General features: G+C 35.7%; 1 protein-coding gene across 2 annotated transcripts in view; it reads right to left on the bottom strand.

The window, feature by feature from the left end:
• The window catches only part of LOC120625679 (facilitated trehalose transporter Tret1-like), a 51225-nt gene that overhangs the window by 22782 nt on the left and 10927 nt on the right, over nt 1-17516 (bottom strand). The window contains exons 1-4 of one of the 2 annotated variants that reach the window (XM_039892801.1): nt 9089-9130; nt 2660-2904; nt 1828-1986; nt 821-960 (exon numbers count right to left, since the gene is read on the bottom strand). In XM_039892801.1, the coding sequence (XP_039748735.1) occupies nt 821-960; nt 1828-1986; nt 2660-2904; nt 9089-9090 (546 nt within the window). In that variant the 5' untranslated portion in view covers nt 9091-9130. Of the gene's footprint in view, nt 1-820; nt 961-1827; nt 1987-2659; nt 2905-9088; nt 9131-17516 lie in introns of those variants that run through there. The other variant, XM_039892799.1, reaches the window with a different exon arrangement.

Below are 17516 nucleotides of genomic sequence, written 5' to 3'. Positions count from 1 at the left end.
AAATATATATACTGCAGTTAAATTTAAATAAACTTTTAAAAGAATATCTTGAGTTTTCATTTAAAATGCGAAAAAACTGTTTTATTATATGATATGTTTAAAGCAGTACACCACAATAACAAACTTGAAATAAATTAGGTAAGCTTTAAATTATTATTAAAATATACTTTTTATGCATTATGTCATCTCATCCAACAGTAAAAATATTTAACTTTTAGACTTAGGTATTTTGAATTTCAATACAAATCTTGTGCTGCTTGTGATAAAATTTAAACCATTTCTTGTCACTTTACGCATCAGGTCCAAAATAAAATTTCTGTTATTTCACTCCGGCAATTATATTTTCTTTATAAAATAAACCTCCCCTACCTATTATTTAACTACCAATAAAGCAAGATCATTGGTTGCTGTTTTAGCTACACACTTCACTACAAATACCTAATGTCTTCGTGTACTGTGGATGCAAAAACAGCAGCAGACGATCTGAACTAAAAAAGTATGACTTGCCCCAAGGCCAGAAGCTAGGAACGCCCATGCTTCTGCCAATACTAGACGTGCAGGAAGATCATCGAAAAATAAACAACTGATAAACGACTAAGACACCGGGAGGTATCTTTGCATCCTTCGAGTCCATGTAGGACTGAGGTGCATCGATAATGCAGTCGTATTTATGAACGATATGATAATTTCATGAACATAAATATCTGGCAAACATGAATTTATAGTTATCAAAAGTTTAATGATATACCCACTTTATAAATTTACTGTAACACTACCTTATTTAATAAAATAATAATAAATATAAAGGTTTAATCTTTACCTGTATTAAAACACCAGTAGATACTCCTACAGACGCCATGGCACCAAGCATACCGCGAAGATGAGGCTGAGATACTTCGCAAGTATACACTCTAGCTGGAGCGCCCACCATGCCTGAGCCGAGACCGACTAGTAACCTACCTGTTGAGGTAATATTAACAAGTTAGTATAAATATCATATAGGGTATAAAATATCACTTGCTTCAACGGTGAAGGAAAATATCGTAAGGAAACCTGTATGCCTGAGAGCTCTCCATAATGTTCTAAGAGGAGGGCTCAAATCCGCACCGGGCCAGGCCAGTTGTTGACCTTGACAACGCAATGTAACGGTAATGGATTGATATGATGATGATGTTTTTCCAGTATTTATTATTTTTATCTACGAATCATGAAGTCCTAGAATTTTTAGGTTTAAAATGTATCTGTTATAAAACCCTCATACCCTATCTTGCTAACACAATTCTTATTTCTGCCCCAAAGTAGTATTGCTGTGGCCAAAACGTATTGCTGTGTTCCGCAGGGTGATTACGTATCTCGCGACAGCAATGCGACTGGTGTAAATCTTGCAATCACTGCTGTCAAACGTCACTTTTCCATACAATAAATAAACAAAAGTGACGTTTGACAGCAGTGATTGCAAGATTTACGCCTGTCGCATTGATGTCGCGAGATACGTAATCACCCTGCCGATCTTAAGAGCGTGGTTATCGGTCTAATTACAGGCACATGAGGCTTACACGCACGGCTTAGATTAATGGACACAGGGCGGCAGTTAGCTAGCCGTGTTTCTCGCATACCCTGCGAAGTGTTGCTCTTTTTATAGGCAATGGGATTTCGACGTCTTAACATCGTATGGGCCAGCCTTAACATCGTATGGCTTGATCGTAAGTATTATTATAAAAAAAGAGGCATTTAGTCTAACCGTGGACTATACTATTGATGAATTATGATAGGAAATTTAGCTTCAAAAATTTAAATCTATTGGGAATGACTACTTTAAATGCTTACCGACATAAATCATAGGAACGTTTTGAGCACAGGCAACCAGGATCCATCCTATGATAAGTGGCACTTCTGTGACGATAAGGGTGAGCCTGCGTCCAATTGTGTCCATGAGGTAGCCGCTGAGTATGCAGCCGATTGGTGTACCAGCCGAGCTCAAACTTGCTGTATGAAAAATAATATATAAATAAATCCTTACTAATATTATGAATGCGAAAGTGTTTGTTTATTGGTTTGTTTGTTGGTTTTTCCTAACTTTACACATGAACTAAGCTACCAATCAAATTGATTTTTGGCATAGAGTTACTTTAAACGACAGAGGGCAACATATAATCCTTTTTATTCCAGGAAAACAAACGGTTTACACAGGATCTTAAGCGACACAGAGCAACATAGACTCCTTCTTATTCCAGAAAAACAAACGGCTCCCACAGGTTTTTTAAAATCCTGTAATAAACCCTGATAACGCGAGCAACTAGTACTCTAATTTTGTTTTTTGAAGTACAGAATATAGAACTGTTGCCCGTGACTTAGTCTGCGTTATGTTCGGTTATTTTTAAACTGAATAATTAGTTGTACAAAGGTCTTATCTCGTTTGACAAAAAGGACATAAACCTTATTTTTGTTATAACTTCAGTTTTATACAAGTTAGCCCTTGACATTTTACCAATCTTACCTAGTTTTAAGGGATAATTCAGTCTAGGATGATAACGAGCTAATATGTTATCGCGTAATCGCAGTCAAGAGTTCACTTATAGTGGAATAAAAAAACGTTTCAAAATTGCTTATAAAGCAGGCCTACTTGAAATAAATAAATGTATCATACGACATTGCTTACCAATCCAACTTGCTTCACTATCTGTGACTGGTATACTTGAAGAAGGATCCTGCAGCTGAGGTAGAGCGGTGGCGGAGAACCCGAACGCCATGCCCGTGTTAACGGTCCCCCAGTTAGCTACGAACGCAGCGAGGATTTGTCTTAACGCTTTCCCTCTACCTTCTTTGCCTGGTTTCGTAGTTTTCGCCGAAGTCTTTGTGACGATCGCCGATGTGCCATTTTTAATGAAGGGCGTGGAATCGCTCCTGAAAACAAATTTGCTTTTTCAAGAACGTCACTGGTTTTTATTTATTTACGAGCTTCTGTCCGTTACTTAGTCTGTATTGACTTCAGAATTGGTTCCAAAAATAAATGAATAATGTGAAAGTAAAACAATTTTAATTAAATTTACACCTGTTTTATCGCTTGCGCTGTAATAGAGAAAATAGCTACATACACAATAGCTTACGTATTTAATACGGTCGAGTCGCGGAATTTACTTATATTTTTGTTTGACGCACATACCTAATATAAATTAATGTTCTCCTAAACTACACGATATCATTTATATATCAATTTTTAATCTTACCACTGGAACTATTCAAGCTAGTTAAAAAATAAAAAAAGGAAAATATCAGATTGACAAAGAAATATACTTTACAAAAACGCTTCAAATCAGCACGGATTCGTTCGTCACTGATTAATGCTAAACATATCACAATGCTACTAAACAATAAACATTTATGACAGTCAGTGAGTAGGTAAATCTAAAGTACGCTAGTATGTATGCTAATTCTATAAATTAACATATTATCGAAGAAACATTGTTATTTAACTTTGTCGTAATTTCGGCTCAAAAGTAACAGTAACAGTTTGGTTACATATTTTCATTAATTGCAACGATAGACTAGTAGTTAGGACTACAGCTTCAGTTTCGGGGAGGCCAAGTTCGAATACCCGGCACAAGCAAGTGACATTTATTAACTGATAGAAGTTAGAGGAGAGGTTCCTCTAACTTCTATCAGTTAATAAATGTCACTTGCTTTAGCGGTGAAGGAAAACATCGTGAGGAAACCGGCATGCCTGAGAGTCCTCCATAATGTTCAGAAAGGCTTGGGAAGTCCACCAAACCGCACTTGTCCAGCGTAGTGGACCATGGCCTTCTCATTCCGGGATAATGAAATTCTAAGATTTGTAATGTGATGAAGTAACAAACATATTTGTGTGCGCATTAAATTGCAAATGGACATCAATTTGATTTATATCTTAAGGATAGCCCTAGGAAAGCTAGTCCTTAAGAATTAGATCACATTTATGTACCACGGAATTGTATATTATTATCAGTTCGAATTGCCTCACATAAGTATCTACAATACACCCATGCGAAGACGGGGCGGATCGCTAGTATGACATAACTTAAGTAACTTTAAGTTTTGTAATACTAGCGACCCTAAAACATGTTTTTTTCTTTTATGCGCTTAGGCCGCCTGTAAGCTGATGTACCTACTAAGTGAAGCTGAAAAGTGTGTTTGACTTTCTTTTGTAGTATAATTGACGGGCCAAGCAAACAACCTAAGCAGGGCAAGCAAGGAACACGTCCTGTGTCCATCGACCTGAAGGTGTTACGCCTCATGTGACTGTTATTAAATAATGGAAGTTAATAGGTAAGTAGGTATATAAAGATATGCTAATCAAAATTATCAGTTGCTTATCGTAACCACGTGCCACTGATACAGCCCTCTCGGTAGCTGCAGTGTCAATGACTGCATCGATAAACGATTAGAGAGAAATCGATTTTATGTTGCTATTTAATTAACAGTTTGCTATCAACCCATTACCGGCTCACAGGGTTCAAGTTTCCTTCCACAATAAATATTCTTCTTTTGATTTAATATTATGTACAGAGTGATTCCTTATGAAATACTTATGCATCCTTATACATACATTATTTCGTAATTCAGTTATACTAAAGCTACTTAAAAAAGACTTTATATTAGCAGTTAGCTCGAACCGTATATTAAAGGTCGCCGTATATAAAACCCAGCGAAAGATAACTACCACGTTTTATTGATTAACGTCAGAAGCAATAGGTTACACGGCTTATATAATATCAGAGAGAAGATACAAAGATGTGAGCCCACCAACCAGTATTGGAGCAGCTAGGAGGGTCTACGCTCTATATAGCTTATCTAATAAGTATGAGACACGTACTCTGTGGCCAATATTGGAAGATAGTCTGAGCTAAGTCTGAGGATGTTAACGAAATAAGTAATTTTTATAAGGAAGGAAAACAAATTAAGGCTCGTATATGCTAACTACCCAATAATATTGTCACCGTGACAGCAAATTAGTTAGTAAGTGCCTAAGTGGCCTTTAGTTAAAGGACAAGTGTGGCCAAGACCTAAAATAAGTACTAGATTTCCTTGAAGGGGAATATAAAATACGACGAAAATAATTTATAGAATAAAGCAGGGGTTCCCAACCTTATGAAGCCAGTCGCGCACTTACAAGTTAAGAAATTTGTAACGGCGCGGCGCCCGCGCATTAAACTAGCTAATTAAAAGTTGAAAGATACTTGTTAGTTAGGCAGATAGGCGCAAAAAATAAAACATCCTCATAATAAAACCACAATAAATAATATATTTTAAAAAGGAATTAGGAAAACCAAAACAACCCCAACAATAGGAAAATGTAGGAGAAGCCCGTGACACCTGTACATAAACTTTCAACTTTTTTTTGTTGTTGTTCCGAATGAGCCCGCCCCTCACAGCGCGACGTACCTCTTAACTTTCTACGGCCCCAGGTTGGGAACCCCTGCAATAAAGTAATACAGTATAGCCTAGAATGAAAGTCTTAAGAAAATGTTGATAGCCTAATTGTTAAGACTTTGGCTTCCTTGGAAGTCGAGTAACGCCGAGTCTGATACCCGGCACTCGGGAATAAAATGTCACTTACTATAACGATGAAGGAAAACATCGTGAGGAAATCTGCATGAAGCTTAAAGTCTATCAACACGCCTTTGACCAGCGTGGTTGACTAAGCTGTAAAGCATTCTTATCCTGAGTGTAGAACTGTACCCTTTAATCGGCCGAAAATGCTGCAAAGCAAAGTTTGCAAAATCGACAATTATACATTGTAAATTCAACATTACCTAAGGATGCCCGGGTTTCGAAGCGAAACGTGCGTAGAGGGTACATTGTTAAAGATCTGTTTAGTGTGTGAGTATAAAGATTTAAGTAATTACAATTTAGACCATACAGATTCTCCTATATTTTGCGGAGGATAACAAATTAAGCTTAATTTTCATAATTAGGCTAAAATGTGTTGATATTGATAAACAAAAGACATGCATAAGAACAAAGTGGTAGGTCTAAAAACCCTCTCTCCTGAGAGAGATGTGATTACCTATAAGAGAGAATGTCTGTGAGAATTAAATAAGGCTAAAAAAATATGTTGATGATTATTTTGCAAAGTCAATGATTATTCTGCTAAAAATGATATCTAAACTTTAATTTCAGAAATTTGTAAGTAGCTAACCTTGAAGCTATACGTTAGTGTCAAATTATATTAATATTACTTAGATACATTTTCGGTGTATCTAAATATTTACTAACTCGTGATAAGACTACTACATTCTCTGAGTATGTATATTTTTATCTAGATAAAGCTAAATTGAATGTACATGATCGCTCACTCAGCTTGTTTACATAACTAATGTGTTTTAGATAAACTTTTTTCACATCCGGGACGCAATTTCTACTTATAGCGCCGAGTAATCAGCAAGTGCAAAAATCGCACTAACGCCGCTTTGTTAGAGAAATAGAGACCAGATGAAGAACATATTATGAATAGTCATAGAATTTTGTAATTTTTCATAAACTTTTTCCGTCGTGATGCCGGCTGATTCAATGCGCAAACGGTTACCCAGCTCTTAGGTCACAAGATGAGGAATACAACCAAGTTTTTTGTTGCACTTTGTCCTATGATCCGGGTGTCTCCAGGCAAATGGACCAAATATGTAACTATCTATTATGAAGGCGTATTTACGCCTTTCACGGATTTTAGCCAAATTAGCTGCGATATTAAAAAATACATGTATATTATAGAAGACTTCCATCCGCCGTGAAACAAACCTAACTGTCTCGTTGATTGATTAGTAATCTTCCACTATGGATCATGAAATATTTTGGTCGAAGATATTGTCAGCAATAAAATTTCATTTTCCAGTCTAAGCATTTCGTAAAAGAAACACTAATCACAAGAAGAGCCCGTAGTATCCAGTTTGAAAACTGATGCTGATACATCCCCGCGGTGCAGACAGGACCACGGGGGTGCCATCGTTATCGATATTACGACCATTATCATGCGATAACCATCGTTATTTGCGCATCTTGCTCTCCAATGGGTCACTTGGCTGAAGTGCAATATACCTACAAGATTACATAAAAATAAGTAATTCATTTGAAGGAAATTGTATAAAGTCTTACAATAAACAACCGGTTGATATCTTGGTTATGGCTCTCAAGAAATTCAAAGTTTGTATTAAACGTAAGCTTATAGAAAAGTTCTATTATAGTAAGAATAAAGGATTACGGACACTTTAAAAAAGCTTGGGCGTGAATTATTACCAGGTTAGTCCTTAATAGTTTATAATGACAGTGTGAGATGGTGATAGCAAAAAAGAATACCCGGCTAAGTTTTTAGCCAAGTTTGGAACGAAGAGATATCACCATCGTCTCACTACTATGCACACATTTTGTAAGTAATTAAATCATCAAAAGTGTCTTAGTGTCTAGTTAAATAAAGAAATATTTGACCTTGACGATGATGAAGGTAATCAAACCCGGGATCTCCCTTTGAAAGCACACCACCACGAAAATTAATTGAGTCTTAAAATATTTCTACAGCTCTTTAATTGAATAGAAAACGAGGTTGCCTTATCAAGGAAACTTAAAAAATCCAATACGAGGTTTCCTAATAGTAGCAGCTCATATTTGTATTTAAAAAGAAACAACACTAGCATATCCATATCATGTCAAACCACAAAAATCACACTATAAAACCCGACACAACAAGTTTACTACACTATAGGTAAACATATAATTTGCGGCCCCATTATTCTAAACCAAACAAAAGTATCTCAGGGCAATATTCAAAATGTGTTTACATACGCTTATCATTCAAAATGAATTAAGGAGAAAAACCACTTTAATTGCACGCAAAATTATAACAATACAGATAACAAATAAAGACAGACAAAAAAATATTCTAGTCATGCAAAAGCGGCCATATTGTCAACAATCAATATCTTACAACCTTCGGATGAAAGGACTTAAATATTGGTAAGCATAAATACCTACGAAGATAATTCATACATGTAAATAAGCATTACACGTTAATATTCATTCAAAGACAAATAAAAGTCTCTCAAGTGCCGCTTGGGAACGGAATTACCTCTACGGATTTCAGCAGACAGATTGTTCCTCAGTCTTAAGAGTTTTCGAAGAATTTCTTTTGCTAAAGGCTAGACCAGACAGTTATCAGAGCGGGATTTAAGGAACTAGAACTGTGTCAGAAGAAGCGAAAACGTATATTATGAATCGGAGAGAGAGACTCATCAAGAATAAAATATAATATATGTGACTGAGAAATGATCAATTTAGGGCAGACTTAAAACCAGGCATACATTTAAAGGCTTTCAAGCTTGCAAAGGGTTTCTTTAGTAAAGCCAGAATATCATTACTCGGAGTAGTCCAGGAAAGGAAGACAGAATTTGGCTTTATTGTTACATTTATTTCGGTTACTGTAGACTGCGATCCGACGCGTAATATAAATGCGTGCGAAAAGCTCCATCTTTAGATTCCGTGCAAGTTATTGTTTTCCTCATCACTGGGCCCAGAAACACTAATTGCATTAACAGCAGCATAAACTTGTAGATCATCACAATAGAATTGAGACAATATATTTTAGAATATAGGTGTACGAAGACAGTGTAAAAATCGTAAAAGAAGGGCAGAAAGAACTCCACTTCGAGGTAGGTACACCGAGCGGTTGTGCTCGCTGTAGGAACTTTATTTGCGATCGAAGTAATAAACCGTTGGGGTACCAAGATGCTGGACTGACGACCCCTTACCGTTAAAAATGCGTTGGTCGGCCCCGAATGAGGTGAACAGACGACATCAACCAAGTCGTTGGCAGCCGCTGCAAACAAGCGGCCTGGGACCGTGGATTTTGGAACTCTTATATAATACCTTTGAGGACGTCAAAGTGGTGATGATAATGATGAAATGAATTGTAATTGATTGATATTTTAAATGTGTTGCCAATGTAAAATAATAAAAAACACAAATACAATCCGCCCCATAACCAATAGCATCAAGGTCTTAAACTATTTAAACGCTTTCAGCTTATTCCCCGCACCAAAATATGCTTTGATTTTATATAACTTACATAGACCCATAACTGGGCACCTCAGCGTCTGGCGTCGGTCTGCATCTGGTGTAAGCAAAGATGAAAAGTATATGTACATAGAAGATAATGAAAATGGTGTTAGTATAAGCTAAGAGTGAGACAAGGTGAGAGTATAAGAAGCTGCAACGTGAAAAGCTAAATTTGTTTATTATTCATTAAAATACCCGACCCATGTGATGCTTTGACATACAATTAATATCATAAGTGTTTATATATTTGTTTGTTTGTATTGTTTGCTACCTACATAGGTTGGGCTTAACCATGGCACTGATCTCCATGAAATTTAGCACAGATATGTCTTGTACCCTATACCTGGATAAAAAATATACTTTTTATAACACCAGGGAAACGCTACCGCAGATTATAAAATGTAGCCTTTATTAACTATGCACGGCTTTAGACCGATCTTAGTATAAATTAATAATAAGAATGAATTCTCTTCAAATAGTTTCTAATGGCTATTATAATTTTCAGATAATTTAAAAGCACTTTCAGCAGTCTTTTTCAGTTTACTTAAATACTTATTATAAAACTTTAGAAAATCATCCTGAAATTCAAGTATTGCTGTTAATTGCTTAGTACTTGAAAACGTTGGATAATGGATTCTAATGACGTCATAGCAAATCGTTTTTCTCATCGAATCGTGATTTATTGTTACTTCAATTGATCCCAAATATAATACTTAGGGAAGATCAGCTTACGCGTCGTGCCACTGCGAATACTGGATTTCACTAAGTATTTCTAGACAAATTAATTTTGTGTGAATTTTCTCTTATGCCTCGTAGCATATAGACTATCGTTAGATTTAATATTCGATAAATTTATTAATTCGATAGCGTATTCGTTTACAAATGTTTATTAAAAATGAATAAATAAAATAAATACTCATTTTAAAATATACCATATTTTTCACACTAAAGTTTATAATATTTGCTTGACAAGTCAAGTGAGTATCCGTTATACGTATTTGAACATCTTCATGTACAGTATATGTAGATTCTTTAATTCCGTAAAATAAACACTACAAAGAAACATGCAGTGGAATTATGCCATGAGATCCCAATCCAGGTGACTTAGGGTCACCATACTCGTAAAAACAAGCAAAAAGAGAGAGAGCAGAGCCATTATCAGATTCTGGAGTTTATATATTATATACCCACAGATGGGATGTCTGTGGGTATATAATATATATGTGGAGTGGTTTTTAAAACTACTTCAATGAGCTCAATCACAGCAGACCTGCCATGTTTGGTTGAGGAGATTGACCTTCTTGTATATAACCGCCTGGTGATAGCTCCGCATAAACTGGCTCACTTGTCATCCAGTTAAATCCTGTTTTAATTATTAAGTCTCTCGTTTATCAGGAAGTTATACTACTATATCGATAGCAAAATATGCACCGGGTAAAATAAAAAGCGACTTAATAAAGCTAATATTTCTAAAGGACCGGATAGACAAGAAAGAAAGCGAATCAATAAAAAATGTATTAATATTATGATAAGAATAGTATATGAAGTGCAGGTATTACTGAGTAGAACCATCCTCCGCAGACCTGACACTTGACAGGGGATATGATTAACGAGCCCACCCGCTAAAGCACGGGAACACGGAATAGGAGAAGTTCACCCCCGTTTATTACTAAACTTTATACGTTGAATAATAATTGCGAATCATTCGTAAGAAACCAAGTCTTCGCCGTAATAACCAAGTGCTTATGTGTCTCTTTATATCATAAGGCGAGATTTAAGCAAACTTCAAGTCATTAAAGTGATAAAAAAACTTAATTGCCTATCAGCTATCACAGTTATCGCCTCGAACTATCCGTCACTATCCAAGCAATGGTCTTGTCATTACCTCACACCGTGCACCTTTGATGTTCTCAAGATTAGATAAACTCGGTAAGTCTTGATACTGTGTCAATAAAACGTAATAACTGTCACATGCATCGGGCATGCGCGGTGCTATCTATCAATTGTACTGCAATATCGGATTACCTTATATGATAATGATCAGCTGATTATTGGGATCAGATGCAAATTATTATGGTGATATTTTTGGAGTGACTTATCGCAAAATATACAATACTAGCTATACTGTTGCCCGCGACTTCGTCTGATTTTGTTTTTGATGTGGCATTAAATTTATATGTAGTTCTAAAAAAATTCAAGTATTTGGTATCGCTGAGAATTAAATGTGGGATTTGCTGCTGTCCGCTGAGGAGTTCTGTCCTCTTTGTCCGACCACAGTTTGGGCAAAATTAAACGCATAAGTAGTATAACCTCTATAGTACAAAAATAATTATTTAAATCGGTTATAATTTGTCGGAGTTATGGTGTAAAATCGTCAAACACTTTCTTCCCCTCTCCCAAAGGAACCAAGCTTAATGCCAGGATAAAAAGTATCCTATATAACTTCTAACACTTCCAAGAATATGTGTACAAAGTTTTATGAGGATCGGTTAGTAAGTTTTTGCGTGAAAGCGTAACAAACAAACTTACATTGACATTTATAATAGTAGGGATAGGGATAGGGATAGTTACAAATATTGTTTTATATATTTATTTAAGTAATGATATATTTATTTTACGGGTATATGGATGTGCACCACCAAACTATTTTCTGTATTTGTTTTCTTTGCCATTGGTTGCCTGGAAGAAATCGCTATGAAGCGACAAGGCCGCCAAATTGTATACGTTGTTTTGTTTAAACCTTTTTTGTTATGTACATTTTGTGGTGTGCAATAAAAGTATATTCATTCATTCATCCATTCAAAATAATGGATGAGGAGCGATTGAATATGAAAATTATGTTTGCGAAACGTATTTAATACGAGGAAAAATTGTCCTTTATTTGAGGTTCATGGTTGTTGCAACATCATTTTTTTTTTCTATAATATCAGAACCTACACCTGACATATGTCGTTCTTTTTCGGGGACGGAAAAATAGACTAACATGGTCGCTAGTAACCTATACATATTAAATCTATGAACATGGTAACATTTTGAATGTAAAATAATATAGAATTAACAACTTAGAATTGTGAAGTCCAGCAATCCACACTGGGCTAGCTTGGTGGCCTATGCCCCTTCTTATTGTTGGGACCCGTGCTCTGTAGAATGCCAGTAATGTGTTCATGTGATGATGATAAACGACTTAAAAGACCTACATCTTGCATTATTTTGACCTTGAAAAGGGGTTTGACCAAATACGATGGTCTTCGTGCTCAAAAATAGAGGTTAGGGCTTATTTCCGTATTAAAAAAAAAAATTATTTCAGATGCAGAACGCCCATAAAAAAAATAAAAAAACAAATAAATAAAAAGATGCATCTATAAAAATATATATTATATGCCAAAAAGTGAAGCAGGGAGAAGTAATATTTTCACACCAAAATTATTTTTGATTACGTACTTCCGTATTGTTAAAGCGTAGCGTTTAACTAGAATGCCTCTTTTTGTCTTATAACTTGCGACAGTTTATCCTATCCGCATTGGAGTGCATAGAGGGTATGCACACTGTATGCAGAGGATATAGAATGAAGAAAATCTCCAGTACGAGATATAAAAAACTTAAGGATCGGCATTGTAAGAGTTATAAAAAGCCTACCCTAAGTATTTATGAACTCGTACCTGGAGATTTATTTATTTATTATTTATTTTTTTACTTATTTTGCATCCATGCCTTTACATAGTCATGAGGCCCTGTCAGGGCAACAGCAATAGCAATAACAAACAGTTCGATCCTTATAACTATAACAAATACACGATTTCAGGTTTCTAATTAGTGTTAGTAGAAATATACATCAGATGTCAGAATAAATAGTTACTATTAAAGATCGTCATGTTAATAAATCTATTTTAATATTAAAAATAATTGCTCAGCCAATTGTTTTGTCATCATTAAATTATGTTAAAAATCACTGTGGTATGTCATGAAAATAAATTGAAATAAGGCGATTATTTAATATTATATAACATAATATTCGTATACATTTATTATTTCCTATTATCTACTTTTAAAATATACACCCGATTAGATAATGCATGTCGTGGTTTTGAGGTCTACAAACTATTATAAGTAAGATTTTCGGCATTGTAAGTTATAGAGTTATAAAAAGCTTATCCTTAAGTATTTATAACTCTTACTGGAGATTTTCTTCATTCTATATCATCTGCATACCCTGTGCATGCGCTGTATGCACGCTACTGCTTATCTGATAATAGTAAGAGCACGTTTCATCTTCGCCATATCTAAAAATACGTTCGCCACGTGGTTATTTCGTGATAATTCCTAATTCCGAATGGTACCACCGACCTACTCGTATGTGGACACTTGGCACTCACTCGAGCGCGTATAAAACCAGTCGCATAATGGTATTTAAGATTTCCTATTTAGAATAGTTTTACTAGCTTACATGCTATTCACTAGTAGATATTTACATGACGTAAACATTTTAATTGGTACCTAGCTACCATTTTATATCTACTCACTCACTCACACTCATAATCATCATCTTACAGTCACACACACACTCACATTCATAATCATCATCATATGTTACAATAAATGATTTCTAAATAATATATAGTTTGCTTAATTTATGTACACATTTTGTTACAGAAGAGCGAGACCTCCTGGTCTCGCTGGTGGATTATTATATGCTTGAAAGGAGATCTCAACGTAATAATTAAGATATGAATGCAATTGGTAATTAAATAAAAAAAAAATACAACCAATGGACGGCCACACCTGGACATGGGTCTTTTGTAGGGGGTTCCTAATTCTACGGTCTTGTGCTGCTTGGGCTCAGTTCCCTGCGACTCGCAAACTCTTCGGGGTTCTACCAACGCTGCGTTTACCGGTGCGAGGTCGTCATTCCAGCACCTTTGGACCCCAACTTCCATGAGATCTCCAAGGTAATAGCCCCGCCCATTGCCACTTTAGCTTCGCGACTCGTTGGGCCACGTCAGTTGCTCGGGTTGTTCTACAGATTGCCTGATTAGTAATGTGATCACGTAGAGATACTCACAGCCACAACATTAAGAACATACAGAAACCGTGCATACGACTAATATTGAAGCAAATACCACCCTACTTTAGTAGTGTTTCTCGAACAAACGGACGTTTACGTTACGCACTTTATACCATTTAGCAGAAATAGTTTGTGAGATAGCAACATTCTGCGGGTGTAAAGTGGCACGTTCTCGGTGCGTTTTACTGTTTTTGGACACAATGTCACATACAATAACTGTTGAATGAGGATTCTGTATGTTCTTGATTAAATGCTTCAAGCATCGCTCTTTCCATCGCTTGAGTGACTCTAAGCCTTCTTATGAGACCCATAGTTAGGCACCACGTTTCAGAGCCATAAGTCACCACACTAACTACAATTCTGAAATAATTTCGGAAATTACTCTTACCCCACTGCGCACACATACAAGAGGTTGTGTGTTTATCAGTCTATAAATTTATGTTTGTCTAGTAAATAAAATGCCTGATGCATTATAGCACTCATCATCTTCAGCTTATTAACCTTCCACAACGCACAGGTCTCCTTTCTCATGGGAGAAAGGAATTACAGCTTTAACTATCCATGCTGTTTCATTACGGGATGGTGGGCTAATGATTTTAATCCCCAATTAGTGATAATAACCGAGAACGATGGCTTAACTGGGCACTCCGAGGCACGTGTTTCAGCGCCAATGTTCTTATTCTGTGCTGGTAGGAAAAAACATTTATTTTTTTGAGCAATTTAATATCACTTGCTTTAACGGTGAAGGAAAGTTCGTAAGGAAACCTGCATGCCTGAGAGTTCTCCATAACGTTCAAACGTGTCTCATTGTAATATGGACCTTTGAAAAAGTAGAACGAAACTGCAACGTTTCCTACTAGATGACGCTACAGTCGCTATAAGACTGATGTGAAAGGCATATACTAATTTCGGCATCGACGGTAGGAGAGCCGTAGCTTAATTGGTAAAAGCGCTCAGGCCGCGTTTGCCCGAGAGTCGTCGCAGGTTCAAATTCTGTCGGTTCCGAAAAAATTTATATGCATTTTAAATTTATAAAAATTGACAATTCCTTCAAGTAAAAACACTAAAATTAAAAATATAAAAATATAAAAATGTGTCATCTCTTGTTTCGAACGTGTCTCATTGTAATATGGACCTTTAAAAAAGTAGATCGAAACTGCAACGTTTCCTACTAGATGACGCTACAGTCGCTATAAGACTGATGTGAAAGGCATATACTAATTTCTTGGTGAAAGCGCTCAGGCCGCGATTGCCCGAGGGTCGCAGTTTCAAATCCTGTCGGTTCCGAATTTTTTTGTATGCATTTTAAATGTATAAAAATAGAGTACTTAGGGTCGTCTGTGAGGGTATGCCGAGTTCTATTTCAGACTATTGGCTGTCTGTTCATCGAGACTGGAACAAAAAATAAAATAAGAACCTATGACATCTGAAATAAGTTTATTAACTATTTCAGTTAGATGTAAGTTTTAATGTATACATTTAATTATAGATTTCTTTGTATATAAAAGCTGATATATGGGTTTATATACCTCAAATAAAAAAAACTTTATTATTTATTATTATTATTATTATAAAAAGTTCTCCATAATCTCAACGGTGTGTGAAGTCTACCAATCCGCATTTGACCAGCGTGGTAGACTACGGCCTTTCACATTCTGAGAGCAGACCCGTGCACTGTATTGGTCCGGTAATGGCTTGATGTGATGATAAGGAAAAGACATAACACCTCACTTTTAGAACAGCTCCGGTGATCAAAACTAGTACTTCGAATTCTGTAGTCAAACGTGCCACTAATCCAACAAACCCACGTTGGTTTGTTTAACTTTAAAACAAACACTTCTGGATTGTCTTTCAAGAGGTCATTTATATTTTAGTTTCCGACCTTGAGGAGGTGTTGTCAGATTTGTGAAAAGGGAAATGGCAAATCAATCAACGTCATTTACACGTGCTAATTATCATCAGTACCTACACACTTGGAGTATATCCCTATCCCTATCCCCCTACTAATATTATAAATGTCAATGTAAGTTTGTTTGTTACGCTTTCACGCAAAAATACTTAACTGATCCTCATGAAACTTTGTACACATATTTATAAGATACTTTTAATCCCGACATTAAGCACGGTTCCTTTGGGAGAGAGGATGAGTTTTTGACGATTTTACACCATAACTCCGACAAATTATAACCGATTTAAATAATTATTTTTGTACTGTAGAGGTTATAACATGTGTTTAATTTTGCCCAAACTGTAGTTGGAGACAGAACTCCTCAGCGGACAGCAGCAAACCCCTCATTTAAGGCTTAGCTATACTGAATACTTTAAATTTTTTTAGATCTACAACTAAACTTAATGCCACATCAAAAAACAAAATCAAACGCAGACGAAGTCGCGGGCAACAGGTAGTTAGTTTATAATATAATGACAAGGTAGATTGGAAGCAGCCAGCTTCGCTCTCATCACCCGCAAGATAGAAAAATTATTGTAAATGTTGATGTTCTAAAAGAGCAACTACTGAGTTTCTTGCCGGCTCTTCTCGGTAGAATCTGCTTTTCGAACCGGTGGTAGAGTCACTACAAACATACATACTCGATGTTCCAAAAGTGCTTAAAAAAAACTTGAAATAAATTAATTTTTAATTTGAATTTGAATATATTATGTCCCATCAACTGAAAAATTACTGGAAAAGTTATTAAGTGTATTGCTGCTATCCCACGGGATAGACGAAGTTATGATGACGCCTAAGCAGTAGTAGTAAGATGTCTCTTCATTTCCAGAAAAAACCTTATTTAAGTAGCAACACATTGTACGGATATGCACGTAATAAATAAGAGTGGCATTGTTTCCTTATTTTTAATACGCACGGCAAAGATGGGACACGCCTCTCGTCTTCCCAGCTACCTTTAATAAAACTTTTTTTCTTGAAGTTAAGAGACATTTTATTTATTTTAAGCTTAGGCCACTTTATCACTAAATTCATCAGTTGCTATACCAACCAGAAAAAAAACATAACTTTTTCTAAAATTTTTCAGTTTTTTTCAGTTTTAATAATCTATATTTATAAAACAAAGTCGTGTTAGTTACACCATTTATAACTTGAGAACGGATGGACCGATTTTCATTATTTTTGATTCGTTTAATTCCTGTTAGTCCGGATTAGGATAATAAGTATTAAATATAATATTAATCAGAATTTTTTTATTTCAAATCAAAACATTATTTAGCAGTTCATTAGTAATAAAACACAACTGACAGCGCACGTCATGCTGTCTATAAACGTAGAACGATTGATGTGACTGTTAGAGAGTTACATTAATCCGGAGTAAGATGAGTTTTAAGACATTGTGATGTAAAAATATAAAGGCGAAATAAAATT

Source organism: Pararge aegeria, chromosome 8, assembly GCF_905163445.1.
Source record: "Pararge aegeria chromosome 8, ilParAegt1.1, whole genome shotgun sequence".
NCBI lineage: Eukaryota > Metazoa > Arthropoda > Insecta > Lepidoptera > Nymphalidae > Pararge > Pararge aegeria.
Note: the sequence above shows the minus strand (reverse complement) of the source record. Positions and strands in the feature narration are given on the sequence as shown.